This window comes from Stegodyphus dumicola, chromosome 10 (genome assembly GCF_044657685.1).
Source record: "Stegodyphus dumicola isolate Sdum_Otavi_A_Nest chromosome 10, ASM4465768v1".
In the NCBI taxonomy this organism is placed as follows: domain Eukaryota; kingdom Metazoa; phylum Arthropoda; class Arachnida; order Araneae; family Eresidae; genus Stegodyphus; species Stegodyphus dumicola.
In genome coordinates this window covers 16,305,730-16,326,303 of record NC_140777.1, presented here as the reverse complement: position 1 = coordinate 16,326,303, position 20,574 = coordinate 16,305,730, and the positions used below count along the sequence as shown (strand labels likewise).

The 20,574-nt window shown below is 30.0% G+C and overlaps 1 protein-coding gene across 3 annotated transcripts in view; it reads right to left on the bottom strand.

Annotated features, from left to right (window-relative positions):
- Positions 1 to 14,861: 14,861 nt before the first annotated feature.
- LOC118202356 (carnitine O-palmitoyltransferase 1, liver isoform-like) overlaps positions 14,862 to 20,574 on the bottom strand; it is a 130,135-nt gene continuing 124,422 nt past the window's right edge. For all 3 annotated transcript variants that reach the window (XM_085824670.1, XM_085824671.1, XM_085824672.1), the window contains exon 18: positions 14,862 to 15,634. In XM_085824670.1, coding sequence (XP_085680796.1) covers positions 15,443 to 15,634 — 192 coding nt within the window. In that variant the 3' untranslated portion in view covers positions 14,862 to 15,442. The remainder of the gene's footprint in view (positions 15,635 to 20,574) is intronic.

Genomic DNA, 20,574 nt, shown 5'->3' with positions numbered 1-20,574 from the left:
CTTAAACCATTATACTCTCCGAGCGGTTCATTTGATATGTTCTTACTGTAACGTGTCCTTCGTAAAATTAACCAGTTAGCTGTGATTGACGAGCATACTCGTCACGGAGAAGCGGCACGATTTGTGTATTGATGAGTATACTCGTCATGCGTATAAAGCAGTGTAAACAACGTAATAGAAACAGAGAAAAGAAAATAATAACAAAGAAACAGGAGCTAGTGATTGATTATAATAAAAAAATGGGTGGAGTGGACATGAGCGATGGAATTATCATAGCGTACTCCACAGCAAGAAAACGACTCAAAAAAGTACTATAAAAAGATATTTCTCTATTTCTTAGACATTATGCGTTTGAATCCATTCATATTATATAAAGAAAATAATGGAACATTATCGCGTATCAGCTTTTTGCTCAAATTTATTGAAGGCACTTTTGCTACGTATCCAATTGAAATAAATAAATCGACACAAACTTGGCCATTTAGACCTAATATAAGCCATCATGCGGGAATTATGTTTCGGATTATATACCTGGAACATCGGAACAAAACAACCCTACGCGAAGGTGTTCGCATTGCTACAAACGTAAGATCAGGAAGGAATCGCGTTACTGGTGTTCGATCTGCGAAGTCCCATTGTGTATACTACCCTGTTTCGCTTCACAGCAGGAATTTAAATTCTTACTTTTATATGTATAATATTTAATTGATTGCGTTTTTAGTTTAATAGGTATGTAATATATGCTTATGTTAACCAAATGAGTAAATATTAGTCATAAAATTTTCAATTTTATAAAATAAACCCATCTTTTTTCATTCAATATTTTACCAGCGCAACTTAACTCTGCGATTAATGAATATACTCGTCATGGCTCGATACTAGCGACACAAAACGGTGCGCACGCTTAAACGAGGGCGCCACAGTTAACTGGTTAAATTATTCGACTATTTTTTCCCTCCCGATTTTCGGACGATAAAATTAGGAATAAAGAAAGGGGAAATACGATATATAGTGAAACTATAGCTTGCAAGGCATATTTTAATTTAATAACAGTGAGTATGATTTAGTTAACCTTTCCTGTATTATCTAGTTTCAACTTATAACTACGTACCAGAATGAGTTTTTAGAATCGCGTTGAATGCAAATGAGAATGATAATAGTACAGTACAAAGTCTTTAATCCGGACTCGTAGGGACTTCGGCGATTCCGGATTATAGATCATCAATTTAAATCTCGTAAGATGGCATGCAGAAATTATAAAATTAAAAATATGAAACCGTAATTTATAAAATAAAGAGCAATTATGATCTAAAGGGTATCAAAATTTAAAAAAAAAAAAAAAAAAAAAAAAAAAAAAAAAAAAAAAAAAAACCCAGCAGCTTAATATTTATTTGTTTACTTTATTAAACATTTCTTTCAAGGTAAGTTGTTTAAGTTGCTTCGTTTTATGTGCTAATACTTTCTCTTTAATTCTATAAACAGACATAATTTCTTGTTCAGTTACAAAGTTCCGCTGTTCAAGTCCCGTAATTGTTGTGCCGAGAATACAGACTAACTTGCCAATCGAAATTTTTTCGTTTTCACTAACCTCTCTGTCACTTTCTTCATGCCTTTATCCATTTTTTGCAGCAATTCCACTTTTTGTTTGATGGACATCGAAGCATGCTTTCGCTTTGTAGATCCTTTGGCAGCTCCAGAATCGGAAACTCTTTTTGACATAATCGAAAGTTCAAGCTCACTTTTTATAAAATTGCTCTAAAAGTCTGCAAAAAATAATAAGCCGGATCCAATTAGAAGATTAAGGAACAACGCAATCTGCAACATTAACTGAAATAGATAATTAGATAATTTTAGCCTAGCTTATACCGTCCGTTACGCATTAAACGCGCATGCGTAAGCGTATTATGCGCATGCGTAAACGCTACGAATGCGCAGAAAGTTTGTAGCTTCGAGGTCCGGATTATGGATGTCAAGATTAAAGACTTTGTACTGTATTAAAGTCAAGTGACTTCGACAGAGGGAGTGAGGATTCCTGAGTAGCGCGCATTTGCCTGCTTTGGGCTACGTTTCTCTAAGCTGTTATTACGCTCGGCCATATTATTTAGTACCTTTTGATAGGTTAACACTACGGGAAACCACTTTAGAATTGTGTTAGCTTCGGCTAAATCTCTTAGTTAATTCCTATTTCTGACTTCTGAGTTCATGCCCAAGTGGGCGGCCCCTCCCTTGGGCTGTAAGCCCGAAGGAAGGGGCCGGCTGTTAATCTTGTTTTGAGTAAATGAAGGGTAATAAACCCTTCGTCTCGGAACTAAGCGATTATTCTCTTAGCAGTTCACTAAGTTCCTCGACACTTAATTTAGAAGAATAAAAGTGAGGAACTCTATAATCTCACCAATGTATGTTTCTAAAGGCAGTTAGTCATTCGAAACGTCCATAAATAAAAATATTTTCCTCTTATGCATATATATAAAAGATTTCGTTAATCCATTCTCTGACCAGAGACGCTTGCTTATTTAAAATTTACCACAGTACTTTGTGCACAACTTCGTAATCTCAAATCAATACAAATCGCAAAATCCAAGCTTTTTTTTTTTTTTAAAAAAAAAAAAAAGAATTTGCTAGCACATGACCTCTGGTCAATTCCATGTTTTAAACAGCAACTAGCTTTATCACTTCCGTTTGATCGCTTGGAAACAAAATCTAATTGGTTGTTTTCCAATTACGAAAAATCTGATGTGTAAAGCACACGACTTCTTTGTACGGAATATTAAATTATACGCATTTTCCCCTGCCTTTCATTTAAACTTATTTCCTCGAATTTCATTACAGATATATTTCTTATTCAATGAATTCAGTTCTCACTTTGCGAGAAGAAAAAATACATAAAAACTCAAATTTGAATTTAACAAACATCCTGTATTCGTCTATAAGCAAATTTAAAGTTAATTAAAATTAAAATTTTAAATTATGAAATTTTAATTGCATACAAATAAATGATTAATTATTGCCGCAAACTAATTTACAATATCTTTTAAATTCTGAGAGCATATGTAAATTAAGTGCAAGTATCCAAAACCATGAATAAATAAATATATAATATTGCAAAAAATTAATCCTAAATTTTTTTTTTTTTAAATTCTATGACTAAATTAATTTGCATTAGTGAATAATTGTTAAGCAGGCAGGAGACAGATCTTATCAAAGGGAAGTTGCCTCCAAACCTTAATCTTCAAGTACTCAATTCGTGTTTCGTCATCCATATGGGTATGGGTAAGTAATATTCAAAAGCAAAAGTAAATCAAATGTAGTGAATTACTAAAGAATTTTTAAACAAAAGGAATTTTGAGAAATTTAGAAAGCAAATTGACTAAGAATTAAAATAATAATTAAATGTAAATTGCCAGTGTGAAAAGTAATTTAGAAACCTTTGCCTATTTGAAAACTTCCCCGACACAAATTATGCAAATTAAAAATAAACTATATACAATTTATAAAAAATACATAAATAATACTAAAAAGGCAAGTAAATAGTAAGTTTTAATTCCAGAGAGTGGAATAGCATTTGCTAAATTAAGTAAGGTTGAGTAGTATGTCTCTGCTAACTGTATAAATAGAGGGTGCTAATATAAGGTAAAGTTGAGAGTTAAGCTGCTACATGTGAGATCTATTGTATAAACCTATTCTGTAAACTCTTAAGTAATGTAAAATGTGTGTTTTGTGTGCAAAAATGTTTCTAACTGTGAAGCACTGTAAAAATGTGTAAGAAAAATTGCTAAGTGTTAAAGTTTGAGAAAATAGATGTTGCAAACTAACAAGGATTGTAAAAAAAATCAAAAAAATGTTTTTGAAATAATGTTCAAAAAATTTTTTTGAAGTAAAATTAATTTAATTTAATTTTGAGTTTGAAAACTGTTTTAAATTAAAGTAAGAAATTTTTTGTAATAGTCTGAATTTATTAAAACTGAATTTCTACAAGTTTAATCAAAACTTTACTAAATTCTGGCCAAAAGTCAGGAAAATTAGAAAAAAAAATTTAAATCTTCAATTCAGGTTATAATTGAGTCTTTTGAAAAGAATAGGCCCTTCATTAGTAAGAGGAAAGAATTCAATATTGATTAAATATACATTTTTACAAATTAATTAATTAATATTACAAGTATAATCCATCAATTCTTTAAAATCCTCCATTACCCTCTATTTAAGGTTTAAGGTAATGTTACACGATAAAGAGTCAAAAAATTAAAAAGAAAAGTTAATGCCTGCTTTTTTAATATAGAAATTAATAAATTGTGTTGGGGCCTGGTTATTAACTTGAGCATTAATTAGCTTTGTTATTTCCTTTAAATCTTCTATTTCAGTTATTAAATTATTCAGTTATTAAATTAATTGGCTGTAAAAAGTGTTACTTATTACTTTTCTATATATATATTAAGAGTTCCAATTAATTAGTTTTAATAGTATCATAAAAATTTAACGATACAGAAAAACATAAAACACAAAACATAGTTAAAACAACTTAAAAGAAAAATTTTACAATTACAAATAGAGTTTCTACGCAAAAACAAGCATCGGCCAGCGAAAGCAGAAGGAGGATTTTTAGGTGCACAAAACTGAAAGTTTACTTTTGGTCTCATTGGGCAAAAAGACACTGAAGGTGTAGAAACTGACTTAATTTGTTGTGGATGCTATGCTGAGTCAATATATGGGATCATTTAATAACTTAAATTATAATTCCAGAATGGATTAAGTATAATTTAATTCGCAATAATAAAAGAACTTTACTTTGTTGTTGAGAAGCTTAGTTTCTCTAGATTGGCAACAAATTCACTATTCTGCTAAGTTTCAAATGTAAACAAACATGGCTGCCATGGTAATCAAAAATTAGGCTTAGCCGCACTTAAACAACTTTTTAATTGTTGATAATTCTATAACTATAATATGCAGGTTAACTAAGGGCATGAAAACCTTAACCGGAAGATAAGAACAACAAAATTCGATCATTTTTAAAGCAAAAAATGCACAATTTATAAACATATAAGAATAAAGAAACTGAGCTTACTGATCCAAGTGATAGAGTGTATATATATATATATATATATACTTTTAATGCGGCCGACTGCAACCAAAATAAGGAGTTTCCATGTACATGTTATAGCAGTCCTATATACAAAATTTCAAAGTTCTGAGGCTACTCGTTTTTGAGTTATGCGAGATACATACATACGTACGTACGTACAGACGCCACGAAAAAAATCTCTTCTGAATCCATTTTTAATCAGTTTTATAATTCATTTGGGAAAAAAGAGTATTTTATTCTGTCCTTAAGTATTTCGCGATTAAAATACTTCCTTTTTACTTCGTACAAGGATGTAAAAATGTCGGGAATATGATATTTCGGATTATATTAAGTATCGTGGGCATATGTCATAACTGGTTTCCTGAATTTATATCGACTTAAACAAATGTTTGCCCCTTTATTCATTTTAATTAAAGATAATTAAGCATTTATCATACTATATTTAAAATAAATACTTTGAGGCATATACTATAGTTTAATTTTCTTTTAGGTTATTTATACAGTGTCAAGGAAACTAAATTCGTTTTGATTTGCCAGTAAAATCTCCGCGATATTTAGCCATCTGCAAAATATGCTGCAAGAACATATTATGGTTTACTAATTCAGAAATCAAACAACAAAAATCAGCATTATATTTACAAAATTTTTGTTGTTTGACTTCTGAATTAGTATTTATGTGGCGTGTTTTATTGTATTATATTCCAAAAATATGTTGGCATATAATACAATAAAACACGCCAAATATATGATTTATTGTATCAAATATTATGGTTTATTGTATTATACGCCAACAATATGTTATGTTACTTGTTGCAGAACTGTTAAGAGCTTTACCACTTCTTATTGTCTAATAAGCCACCTTTACATGAAACAAGAAGCTTAAATTCAGAAAACAGAAATTTTTTAAAGTTTGATATAAGATCTTTCTTCGCACACCTACGCATGAACGAACAGGCAAACATCATTGTAAAAACCGTCAAAACGTGTTGTGTAAACCTTGTTTATTCACTAAAAACTCACTATCGAATTTTTGGATGGAAAACATTATCGTTCTTACAGCGAGAAAAAAAAAAAAAAAAGAAGAAGAGACAGTTCTATCTTACCCGTTCTACTGGGCCTGGGCCAATAGACGAAATTTAAATTGCGTTTTTCAAAGCGTGACTTAGGATATGTATTAGATTTATATAAAGCACTGTTCTAATAGTTATTTTGACACAAATCGGACTTTTTCTGAAATGACATGCCAAATTTTGTTCCTTTTTCATATAAGGATTCTACGACTCAAATTATGCCTAAATGTTAAATTTCGTAAAATTTGGTGCGAAATTCACGGAGAATTAAAAAAATTTATCTTTGCGCTTTTTTTTCAGTTTGCGCCAGGAACGAACGCCCTTGGCGAACTTCTTAATTTATAGTAATCTATTTTCCTTTCCTTTTTTTTCCATCGTAAACGAGCGAAAAAAAAATCATCATTCATTATTTCAAAGAATTTTAACCAAATGTGTAAACCAGATTTCGCATTATTATCGCTTATAACAAATATGCCAAATTTCAAAACGTTAATTCAAATATGTTACCATATTTACTCATATATTTCTCCCCCTTGCACACATTTCCACATAGTTTTTACAGTGCAAAATTTAGAAACTTATGATTTAGGTAACAATGTAGAATGTCTGCACAAATAGAAAATTATTTTGTGTAAATAGAAAGAATATTAATGAGACTGATAAGTCTTTTGAAATGTATAATATAATATTAGTGTGCTTTTACATGTTTTTTTTAATGTGTTATGTTTACCTTTTAAGCTACCTGTTCAGAAGTAGTACACACCACATATTTTTCCCCTCCTGGTTTTCTATCTGTAGAGTTAATAAAAGGGGGAGATATAGTTTTCTTTCCTGAAGGAGAGATCTTCCAGCATTGCAGACATTACAAGTGGATATTCTCTCACAATTTTGTTTTGAAAACCATAGAAAAGTTGTAAATTATTTGTTTGCCATTACAACTCTTTCAAAATAATTTAAGATTAGCCAGAAGGAAATAGAAACTAAAAATGTGAGTTGATAAATACACGGTCAGAAAATTACTAGGAAACAGAAATTCATGTATTCGATCTAGAAGGTGTTTATGAAATTACCAGAATCAGAGGAATTAACAAGCTTCAAGTTTTAGCAAGCTGATAACTTCAGAAATCATCATTTACATGAAGAAATATTTAAATATTAAAAAAAAATGTGACGTCTCTCAAGATACGATATGAGCAGTTAAGCATAAAATGCAAAAAATATAAAAAGGGAAAAAAATTAACTTTAAACTTTGCATGAAAATACAAATTTAGCAATAAATGATGCAATGAAAGAAAAACAACTGAAAGACAGAAAACATTCTTTTCTTCACAAAACCTTTTTTAAAGTCATTTGGAATATATATTCAGTTAATACTGAAATAATCATTATATACTCAGCTGGAATGTAAAAGTTAATCAGTTACATACTCAGGGCTTAATTTCTAAAATTAGAAGTGCTGGTGGCCTACATAAGGCTGTGAAGAAAGAGAAACCAATAAATAAGTAAAAAATTAATAATTAAAATATTTAAATCAAAGTCAAAATGCAATAAAATGTAAAGAGATAAATAAAAATTTAACAAATTATTGAATTCATGATAAATAGTTAAATAATAAAATATCAGACTTTGTCTTTTCTAAGGTTAAGGAATTACAATTTGACTCAAAAATTAAGAAATAGATCTTATAGCCTTTGGCAGCATCTCAGCCTGGAATACATTGTATAATGCATTATCAAGTAATGATAACAAACTCTTCTTTTTCCAACATACCAATGAAAAAAAGGGAAAGCCTTTGAAGCATCACTAATGAAAATAGAGAGAATACTAAAAAACACTACAAGAGTATGGAAAGAAATTTTAATGGAGAAATGTAGCATCAAAAACAAAGAAAGAAAAGTTCATTACTGTCTGACCGCAATGTCAAGCAAAATGTGATGGGGGAAAAAATAAACTTGCCCTGAATTCGATCTCATAACAACATAAAAAAAAGTACAAGTCACAATTTTCCTTTCCTTTGGGAGTTACTATCATTATACATGCACAACCACAATAATCACTCTTTCAAGGACAGCCGGCCAACAGGTATAGTGGTTAGCGTTACTGACTGCCATGGCGAAGGGCCCGGGTTTGATTCCTGGAGAAAGCATGGATATTAGTAAATGGATAGTATGGCTACAGTCATAAATGGCATTGGGGCACTTTGAATATGCAGCGAGTCGAAAGTCCTCTCGAGAGGTTGTAGTTAGGGGAAGAGGGATGGGAGACCCTCAGACCTATCCTTTTGAGATTCTCTCCCTCGAAATTGGGAGTGCAATTGAGCTAAATCACACTGTCACCTGTAAGGTGCTCAAGGGTGCTGCCAATGATAGGCATACCTTGAGCTTCTTACCATTTCATGGGCTTGGGCCGACTATAGGTCAGAGAAGTGAGCATAAGCAACAACAAATTTCCAGGTCAAAAAAATTTGGCCGTTCTCATAAATTCATTGCACTCTCTACAGAATATGCCTTAGAGAGGTAGGTGGAGAGCTTTTCTTTCCTTAAAAGTCTTAACCTCCGTCAGAGGGTTTGTTTCTCAGGGAAATAGAGTCATGCATTCAGAAGTTAGCATCAATTTTTATGACTATTTGTTAAATTAAAATTTTTCTGTTGTAATTGTCATTTATTTACATAAAAGAAGAACCAGAGGCCTTAAGCTTTTCTAGTGTACTCCGGCTAGAATTGCAACTCACTTAAAAAACAGAAAAGTACCTGAGCCTGGCTACGGCGCAATTTAAGCTTTGTATATCCTCACACTATCGCATAGGAGAAATTTCTGAAACATTTTATAAAATAATGATAATTTTAATTATAAATATTAATTAAAGAACAAAAATTTGCAGTGAGCCTGAAGATTTTAAATGCATATTCTATTTGATAATCTGGCATCATGTTCTTATCATAATGCATATCATCAGAAAACACTTCTAAGATAAAGTATCAATTTTAAACTTGTTTGTAATTCGTTCACAGATTTAAATTATGTTATTAGAACAGAGAACATACACATACTCCAAAATATGCTTGAAGCTGAAGGAAAAAGAAATAATGAAGATAATAAACGGAGAATGAGAATTTAAGTCAGCAACATATGTTCGACAAAAACTTGGCAGGACAGTTTTAGCACAAACATAATGACAGATAATTATGTATCCTATAGATAAATTCAGAATTAACCTATTGCACATGCTACAGGATACACTATGCAATTAAACTGAAATTTCTAAATAATAAAAATTGACCAAGAGATAATGTTTACATTTTTGCTAAAAAGTAATACTTAAAATCTACAGAAAGATGGTAACTAAAAAGACATATACAGTACTAAAGGCTAGTCTAAGATATGTGATTAACTAGAAATACAGTGAGATAAATTTAAAAAAAAAAAACTCCCTGTTAATTTATCTAACAAGTTAATGTTTTCTAACTTTGCAATTTAGTTTAAAATACTTTTTGCTGTACTTGTTGATGAATTGGCAAATGAAAATTACATATATGTCAAATTAGATAATTAAAAAAAATCATAAAAATCTAATAGCAGCCTATTTTGAGTATAACTTTATTGATTGATCCTATCTCTAAAACTCACCACCCAGTGGTAAGGTGGCTAGCACGTCACGCAGCTGCACCACATGTCCGGGGTTCGATCCTCGGGCTGAGCCAGGTTGACTCAGCTTTTCATCATTTGAGTGGGTTGATAAAAAATGAGTACCAAGTTTGCTTAGGGACTAAACACCGGAAGTCCTGCGGCAAGCTGACCACTTGCCTAGGGCATATGCTGATGCACTCTGGGGTCAAAAGTCAAGAAAGCAGAAAAACCGCACAGCAGGTTGTGGCCCACTAAGGCTGTTGCACCACTGAGTTTAGTTTTTCTCTATAATTAACTTCCTACAATTTTTAGTCGCTAGTAATCCTCGAAAACTACAAAACTGAGGTTACAGAAGAACAAAATGTCTGCTTTTATTCATTAAACACAATTTAGAACAACTCTTAAAAGAAATTTAAAGAAAAAACATTAAGTGGCTTAAATCATGCATGTAATAAATTTTGTAATATAATGCTCAGAAGTAAAGCAGTGTTTCAACATCGCTTTAGTATTTTAAGACTGTTACAACATTTTTATTTTTTAGGCCAAAAGGGCTATTAGTCTCAAAAAATAATTTTGAGTAGTTTCATTTTTCATTCTGTCGCCATTCAGAAATACTAACATATTATTTTTTGAGACTTAATTTCTCTGTTATTAAGAAACTAATCTACTTAAAAGCAACAGAAATTATTTTTTTACTTTTTAATCTGACGAATTTAAACAAATATGTATTTAATTTATGATCTATCTAATTAAAAGCATGCAACACATTAACAGAATAACATTACATATTTTTTTTTCTTTTTAAATACACAAGATATAGAATGTTCCTGTGTTCTATATGCATATTCATATAATAGTCTATAAAAGTTTCGCTATTCTATCTGACCCAGTGCTTAAATTGCGATGGAGCCCTAAATAAGATGAGCTCCGATACTTCTTTTTATAAAACAGAATCACAATTTAAAGGGGAAATTTGAATTCCTAACATTTTAGTTTAACAATAAGCAGACCTTGCAATACTCTATTTACCTAGAAATATGAACTCATGAGAACATGAGACGTTCAAGTAAAGTTCCCTCACTCACATGCGGAAACCTTTACCTTTAAGAAGGGCAATAAATTTGGGGGAGTTTGTTTAAGAACGCATAAATTTCTCGCCATGCCATCATGTCTAGTGTATAGTTATCTATGCTTACAGTTACCTATCTTCGCAGGAAGGAAAATTTGTGTTCTTAAATGTGCGTTAAGTGACAGTGAGTACAATAAGAGTGAAATACTGAGATGAACTGCTCAAGCACGTCCTATACATCGTCTTCCCACAGTATCCACTAATGTGGGGGAAAGCATAAACAGCAACTTTACATTCATCCTTAGGAGTCAGATTCACGACTCATTTTACCCATGACACACATCTGCTTGGCGACTATAATTATATCAGCAGAGAGTCGCGGTCAAAGAGAACGTTCTCTCTCACCAAGATTCCCCTTATTTTTTGTTTTCCCCCACTCATATCCTCATTCTCTGTTTTGCCCTGGAATTTTCATCAGCTATACTTTAAGTATATTTAATTTTTGTGATGATAAAAGAACTCCCCACCCCCTACGATCAGAGCTCACTGAAAGTTTTTGTAATAAATCATAACTCTAGTCGGAACGCATCGGAGCCCTGAATAAGAAGGCTGCGGTACTTCTTTTATGTAGTTGAATAACAATTTCAGTAGAAATTTTTCCAAAATTTTACTTTAGCAATAAAATTATATTAAAAATTGCTTATTAAATTTCAATTTATCGCTTTACATTTTATTTAATTTTAATTATTTAATTACTTCAATCTTTAATTATTTCAATAAATAATAGTTAATTATCCAATAATTATCAATTAAAATATAATAAATTTTATAATAATTATTGATTAAACAACAATTTATAAACATTAATCAAATAGCTATTAATTAATTTGATAATAATTAACTATTTAATTTTAATATTATTAATGAGTTTAATTAATTATTTTATTTATTTACTTACTCTATGCCGCTGTACGCAATGAATTGGAAGATGATCTGTCAGCACTATCCTTATCTTCAGGGCAGATGTTTTTTTTTTTTTTTTTTATTTGGCTTATACTTCCTTACTAAATGTAGTATTTCATCTCGATGTACTCCGTCTCTGATATGATTTAAATCAAATTCCTCGTCATTGTAATTGGCTTCCGATAGTGAAGAAAGTGACACAGAGGTTATTGGAAACCAAAAAATTTCGATTGACAAATTAGTCGGTATTCTCGACACAGCAGTTATAGGACTTGAACAGTGGAACTTTGTAACTGAACAAGAAATTATGTCTGTTTATAGAATTAAAGAGAGAGTATTATCACATGAAACGAAGCAACTTAAACAACTTACATTGAAAGAAATGTTTAATAAAGTAAACAAATAAATATTAAGCTTTTCTTTTTTTTTTGTAAATTTTGATATTCTTTAGATCATAATTGTTCTTTATTACATAAATTACGGTTTCATATTTTTAATTCTATAATTTCTGCATGCCATCTTACCAGATTTAAACTGATGATCTATAATGCGGAAAAATCGATAATCCGGAACCGCCAAAGTCCCGACGAGTCCGAATTAAAGACTTTTGACTGTATTTACTTTACTAGGTGTAATGGAATAAATTTATCATTACAAAGAAAACAACGGCGGAAAAGTTTTCAGATTTTATATTACGTCCAAAGGGTTTTTTTTAATGTTTTGTGTGTTACCTTTATTTATTAAATATCATGTTCTTCGCACTTAAACCACAAAATTCAACAACAATATCACACAATAATTTTAGAAGCGCATGTCTTTAGAATTTTCGATATACAGTCTCTCGCATTAAATTTTTCCCTTCCCTGTACAGTGTTGCCATTGCTCGCTTTGAAATTGCTGAGTTTGTTAATCATAAATTCGTAAAAGTTTTTCAAAATATGAAATAGATAATAAAACAAATTTCAAACTTGGGCTTCCAGATGCCCATATTTGGATGGAGGATTACATTATTAAAAAAGATGACTGTAGGTACCTTTGTTTTATGACAATGCGAGAAACATGTATACATTTATGCAGATTTTTCATTATTTAATTTCTTTAAATATAATACAGGCAACAATTTGAAAAGTGATTCAACACATTTAAATTTTCAACACAAAATGTCAAAACAAAATTAATAGCCCTTCTCTGGGTGAAATTGCCCCTTGGGCTAAAAAAACATTTCTGCTTTTAATGTATGTACAGAATTTTTTTTTTTTTTTTTTTTCAAATAAAAGTTTATATTTCAAATTTCTTCACTAGAAGAAAACAAATCTGACTGTTCTTCTATCTTAGGTAACTTTTTAAATAAAGATAGTTTTAAAATAGACAAAAGTTTACAATGAAAGATTGCAATATTTACATGACTTTCATTAATGCTTAATCATTATTTTCCACAGTGCCAAGAAAATAATTTTTGGGTTTGAAATTTTTTAATCACAGTTCAGCAAACAGATATGCACTCAGCACATTTAAAAAAAAAATTGATTGATTATAAACTAATTCTGGAAGGGGGAAAAATTAAAGAACTATCATTAAACAATACTAGATAAGTTTGTCAGAAGAATATATGAACTTATTAAAATGAGCTACTTGCATTTTATTTCCTTTTAGTGACAACTTACTGTATGACACAAGTTTATCAAATACTGTTACACTGTAACAAAATGTAAATTGAGAAACTAACCTGATGCTGCATCTGATATAAGAATTCAGGTTTCTAAAACACTGTGCTTGATATTAAAAGAATTTGCAATCTGAAGATTCAAACACATTGAAAAATAAATTTAAAAAATTCTTTACTTCACTTAATTAATTAGTTTTAATTACAATTTCCAGTAAAATAAAAAAAAATCTGAAAGGTTTCATATTTTAAATTATGTCCAAAGGTTTTTTTTAACGTTTTGTATGTTATCTTTATTTATTAAATATATTCTTTGCACTTTTATTAAATGCATTCTTTGCACCATAAAATTCAGTTCAACAGAATGTTGCAAAATAATTTTAAAATGAGCATATCTTTAGAATTTGCGATGCACAGTTCCGCATATTGGAAATAAAAAGGTTCCCCTCCCCATAGAGTATTGCCATTGCTCACTTTTAAATTGTTGAGTTTGTTAATCAAAAATTCGTTAAAAGATTTACAAAATATGAAATCGGTAATCAAACAAATTCCAAATTTCAAATTTGGGATTTCAGATTCCCATATGCACGGTAGGATTACATCATTCAAAATTGGATGGCTCTAGGTACTGTTGTTTTATCACAATGCGAGAAACATACATACATTTATGCAGATTCTTCATGATTTAATTTCTCTAAATATAATACAGGGCGATAGTTTTTGGGGGCTACAATTTGAAAAGTGATACGCTGTTTAAGGTTCCAAAGCAAAATCGCAAAACAAAAACAATAGTCCTTAAGAGACAAAACCTCTTTGGACTAATAAAAATTTTTAAAAAAACTGAAAAACATTTCTTTTATACATATGATATAAAATTTTGAATAAATATTTATTTTGTTTATCAAATATATCTGCATCATCATTTAATTAAACTAAAAACACACATTTACTCTAGAGTTCCTTAAGAATTTTAGGGACTTAAAAAAAGCACTCCACGATGTGAAAAATTTGGGAAACGCTGGTCTAAGGTATAGACCTGAATAAAAAATCTTTTAAGAAACTCTTTACTTAAAGAAAGTATACAAAACAATTTTTCTTTCTCTCCATTAAAATTTCACAATAATGCCTTTTGGATGTATTAACCTTCTAAGAGCAGTAATTAAACTATAAGGCTGGTTTTTTAAGCCTTTTGCTACAATTATTTTCTTTTTCATTATTCTTCAAACAATTAAACATGTCACGAATATAGTATTTTGTTAAGATAGGTTACAGTATATCATTCTCAAGTAAAATCTCTCATTAGCTACCAATGCCCTTCCTCCTCTCAGAGAATAAAAAAATAAATAAAGTGCTTTTGAACAAATTAAGTCAATTAGAACTGACAACAATAAAAAAAATTGTAAAGATATCAATTTATTGAAAAAGTTGCATTGTAATAATTGAGAAATACATACACATAGAAATATATGTACAAAAGCGAAAACATCACAAAAACAATACTTCAACAAAATGAGCCTTATCTGAATATGCATATAAAAACATAAGAAAATAAAATTCATATGCAATACATAAAAAATGTTGGAAAAAAGAAATCACGCATGATTACATTATATATAATACATAAAGGCTGATATTGAGATGCTGAGATCAATACACTTTCCATTAAATCTGATTGCGAAATAATAACAATAAAATTTTCAAATTTCTGTTCACTTTAGTTGAGAAATTCTTTTAATTATGCATATAAGATCCATACTGTAATATAAATATTATTTCGCATAAAAATTATTTGACACACGCACATGAATTGTCAACATATAAAAAATGCAATAAATTATTTTACAGTACTGATTGCATAAAATTTATAAAATAATCACTTGCTTGTGAAAAAACAACAATTACAAGAACATCAAATGCTTAATAAGAAAGTAACATCGTCAACACAAAACACATTAAAGAGGTATTTTTCGCTTTTATGATTCTTCGAACAAACCTAACATTTCGTTCATGCTCTCAACTAAAAGTTCTAGAAATTTCTTTGAACTGGTATGAGGACAACAGTGTTTTGAGGAAACATGGAAAAATATCCTGTAGTCGGATGGGAAAAGATATGACACTCCATAGCCTTCATCCGAGACAGGACCAAAACCACCCCCGGCTCCCAGCTGGAAAAAAAAAAAATAATAATATTAGTAAATGTTTTTGTCTAGTTCAGTATGCTTATTAAAATGCAACACATATAAACTATAAAACTATAAAAAACTATAAACTATAAAAAATATAAAACTATAAAAAAGCCATCTTCACTAACACTGAAAAGATATATGATAGAATAGACAGTATTAGAATACAGAAACACATAAGAAACAAAATAAATTCACTAAAAGTCATTTAAGAAATGATTCTTTCTCTGTTATAGATAAATTATATGATTTCAGTTAAATACATTAATTTGTACTGTCAAATTCCAAGCATTAATCCTTTGTTGCTCAGTGTTCCACAATCTTGAATTGCTTCTGAAACCGTTAAATTCAACCATAAATGGATTAAAATGCCTTTATAATATACTTTGAACTTCTCTTTTTACTTCCTTGTACGAAGTAAAAAGGAAGTATTGCAATTGCGAAATGTTTCAGGCAACGTATTTCAATGAAAATATCCATTTTGACCGCTATCGAATACAATTTAAGGATGTTTTTGCGTGATATCTGTACGTAAGGACAGAATAAAAGACTCTTTTCCTCCAAAAAATTATAAAACTGCTTTAAAATTAACTCTGTAGAGTATTTTTCGTGGCGTCTGTACATACGTACGTATCTCAAAAACGAGTAGCCTCAGAACGTTGAAATTTTGTATATAGGACTGCTATAACATGTAGATGTGCACCTCGTATTTTGGTTGCAATCAGCCACATCAAACGTATATAAATATATTTATATATATATCCACTCTGTTACCCGGCTCAGTGATCTCAGTTTCTTTACCCTTATATGTTTGTAAATTGTACATTTTTTGCTTTAAAAATGATTGAATTATGTTGTTTTCATCTTCCGGTTAAGGTTTTTATACCTTTAATAAATCTGTATGCAATATTTTTAGAATTATCGACAATTTCAAAGTTGTTTAAGTGCGGCTAAGCCTTTTTTTTTTTATGGCGACCATTGATTGTTTACATTTGAAACAGCAGACTAGTTGATTTGTTGCCAATCTAGAGAAACTTAGCTTTGCAACAACAAAGGTAACGCCTTCATTTATTATTGCCAATTAAATCATGCTTAATTTTTTCTGGAATTTTTTCGAGAAAATAGGTGTTTAAGATTTACTTCGTAATTTTTAATATAGATATTTTGAGTTTTTATGTATTTTTGCGAAGTGAGAACTGAATTAATTGAATGAGAAATACTCAATCTTCTGTGAAAAACTGTTTCTTTTTTATTTGCTTAATTTCTTTTATACATCGTTCTAGCTTTATTATAGTATTTGAATAGAACATGTGGCAATGATTAGATAATTCTTTAAATGATATAAATTTTGTGCATTATGAGTTATAATATGAACGAAATATAATACTGTTAAGTGAATCTAGCGCCAGAGTGTCACTGTGGTAAACCAATACTAGAGTGAATTTTAAAGAAGGCATTTATTCTATTGTGGTTTATGCGCTGTCGGCGAAGTAGATTTAATTCAATCCAATAAGTTAAAATGAAATCCAAGAAAAAATGCGTATAATTTAATATTCCGTACAAGGAAGTCATGTGGTGTACACATTAGATTTTTAAATAGTAGATGGCAGCATATCCCAAGGAGACTCAGAATTTTCATTTATGATGTGTGTTATTAAAAACCACTTATTTTCTAGTAATTTTCTAATTTTTTAAAAATTTTGATGGCTTTTATTTATTTGTTATATATTTTTTTACATTTATCATACAAAAAGCATATGCTGAATCATTGAATAAAATGGGGTTAACAGAAAAAACTGAATAATTGAATAAAACTGCGCCTTTAGCAATCTCGTGTTATTACGCATCAGAACATCTGTTTCAGGAGAAGACATTTGTTATACATGTTTTCTATTTCCGTTGTTTTTGGGAAATGAATTTACACGAAACAGTCTTGAGTAGTGAGGTGTGGTTCATGTTATGAAAGTCCTAATATAGGCATCTTGAAATTTTTGTGAGTAGTTTTCAGGTGGGAATTTTATCAGTAGCTTGAGTCATCTTTACTTAGGGAGCTCCGCGAATTTTTTGCTGTCGCTTTTTAGTTCATTCCCGTTTACTTTCAATAATTGTTTAGATATTTTTTATGTATGTATTATCTTATAGCTTATTTTTCTTTATTGATAATATTAATCGTAGTTAATTTTTCATTATTAATTTTCCATAAATTGCATGGAGAGATGTAACTCTTTTTGAAGCTCTAAAAGTGCTTCATGAATTCATCCTCTGATTCTGAATCAGAGCATGAAGACAACAGCGATACTGAGATATATGCTCCTGTACCACTTGTGTAATCCGATGATGATATGTTGGATGGAACTCATTTATTTGATGAGAAGGTTGATGATCCATCTCATCCAGGTCCCTCTATGCTACGTTTTTAACTTGATTTCTAAACATATTGTTGCACAAAACAGAAGCCGCACAAAACAAGTTTTGTGTTCAAAACCTGCAAAGTTGGTTTGTGCTTCTAATAAAAAAGTGTGACATAGTTTGAACAATTTCACGAAGCTAATGAAGTTTCAAATAAAAGATTTTATCCAAGTAAAATTTTTATTCTATGGTATAAAAAATTTTTCATTCAAATCAAATACAAAGAAAAATTTAGAAAGAAATAGTTTTTCATTTATTATAAGAGTAAGTTTTGAAGTAATGGTTCACAAATTTACAAGATTAAATTGTTTTAGAAGTCCCTTTATAACTTTTCTATTTTTTCCCCCAAATGCTTTTAATATAACTAAAAAGGTTTTCTATTAAAGTTTGTCCATAATCACGGCTTAAATTCAGATGGTGTCCACAAAGCTTAGTGCTTTAAACTCCTTAGACTATCAGAATGAAATAGTACCTCTGAATTATAAAGTTTCTTGAATTACTTGAAGAAATTGGAATGGAACAGAACAGAAAAATTACTCAATATAATAGGATGAAACAGTTATGTCAAGGTGGTGCATTAAAACAGATTTTTAATAAATGAAATGAAAATTTTCCTGACACCAAAAATGAATAAATAAATAAAACCTTGAATGAGCTTACATGCAGTAAACCTTTGCTCAATGCAGACTTGTGGACTGTGATTTTGTGTATATATGTTATTTTAATTGTCTACATTTAATTTATCCAAAGCAAGAATTTCAGTTACATGCAGTACACTGCAGAGCATGCTACACGATAGTCCTCTTTAATGACTGGTTTGAAAATTCATTCTTTAAAGAAAAAAGATACTCTTAGAACAGCAAAACCAGAGCTTTAAGGTTCTTCTAATACTCAAAAATGTTAATAATAGGACATAGCATTTAAGTTCTCACAATAATGCATCCAAATGTAGATATTTTGTTAATTCCACCAAACATTCATGGTGCCATATTACTATCTAAATTTTTTGTCTACATTTCAAACTTTAAGCCTAAAATGTCTCCGAAAACCATGTTTTGAACACACAATTTAAGCTAAAATTTCGAAACAAAAACAAAAAATTTAGATAGCAAAACCGTAAAGTTTCTAACCAAAAATATTTGACAAGAATCCATGTACACAGTGATATGTTTTAACTTATTAAAAAAAAATCTATGAATTGACCAATATAGGCAGCGAAGGAATCTATGAACTACGCACACCTTGCTTTAATAAATTAACATAACAATAAATTTCAAAGAATATCATGTACACAGCATTCTCTTACTTAAAAATTCAACTTAAATTACAAAATATTTTAATTTAAATTTTGTAATTTAAATTACAAAATATTCTTCAACTTAAAAATATATCTAGGAATTGCACAATCTAGGCACTACGCACAAATCAACAAAATAAACTAAAATAACTTAGAAATAATTCATGGTGCCATATTACTATCTAAATATTTTGTCTACATTTCAAACTTTAAGACTAAAATGTCTCCAAAAACACAGTTTTCGCATAAGCAAAAACCATGTTTTCAACACACAATTTAAGCTAATTTTAATAAAAAAAAATTTAGATAGCAAAAATGTAAAGTTTCTAACCAAAAATATTTGAGAAGAATCCACGTACACAGCGATATGTTTTAACTTAAAAAAACATCTACGAATTGCACAATATAGGCGGCGAAGGAATCTATGAACTATGCACACCTTGCTTTAATAAATTAACATAACAATAATAAATTTCAAAGAATATCATGTACACAGCATTCTGTTTAAACTTAAAAAAACATCTACGAATTGCACAATTTAGGCATTGCGCACATATCAACAAAATAAACTAAAATAAATTACAAATAATTCAAGAAACAACAATACCAGCAGAAATTCATACTAAATAAACAATGAACATAACATTCTACAAAATAAAAACAATAAAATAAAATGCACTTACAATAATGGATGTTTCTTCGGACAGCAGAACGTAGCTTTAACATGTCACCACATACTCTCTATGGTATTTATATGACAGCTACACTCGCTATCCACAAAATTTATACTATGGTTCACAAATAAATAATAAATACTATGGTTCACAAATAAATTGGTTCACAAATAAATGTTCAAAACCTTCTTTTCCTAAATCCTTGTAAGATTTCCAGCCATCCGAAAAAAAAATAGTTGTACAAGGCTCAATCCACTCTTTAATTCCCTGCATCACCGTTGCCTTACTTCTATCATGCACAGCCATTAAAAATAATCGCCCGGACCCTCTTGCAACCACGTCTCTCATTGCAACATACGCCATTTCAAAACACGCACTACACAAACCATCAAGCAATTAAACCACTCCAGCAAAAGAGTTTTCAACATCAAAAGGGTTGAACAACAGCAGTGTGCATGCAATCATGCCCAAAACCAGCGCGGAACACATATCGCCATATTTGGTGATCATAGGGCGCATATAAGAGTTGAGCCAAATTTTTA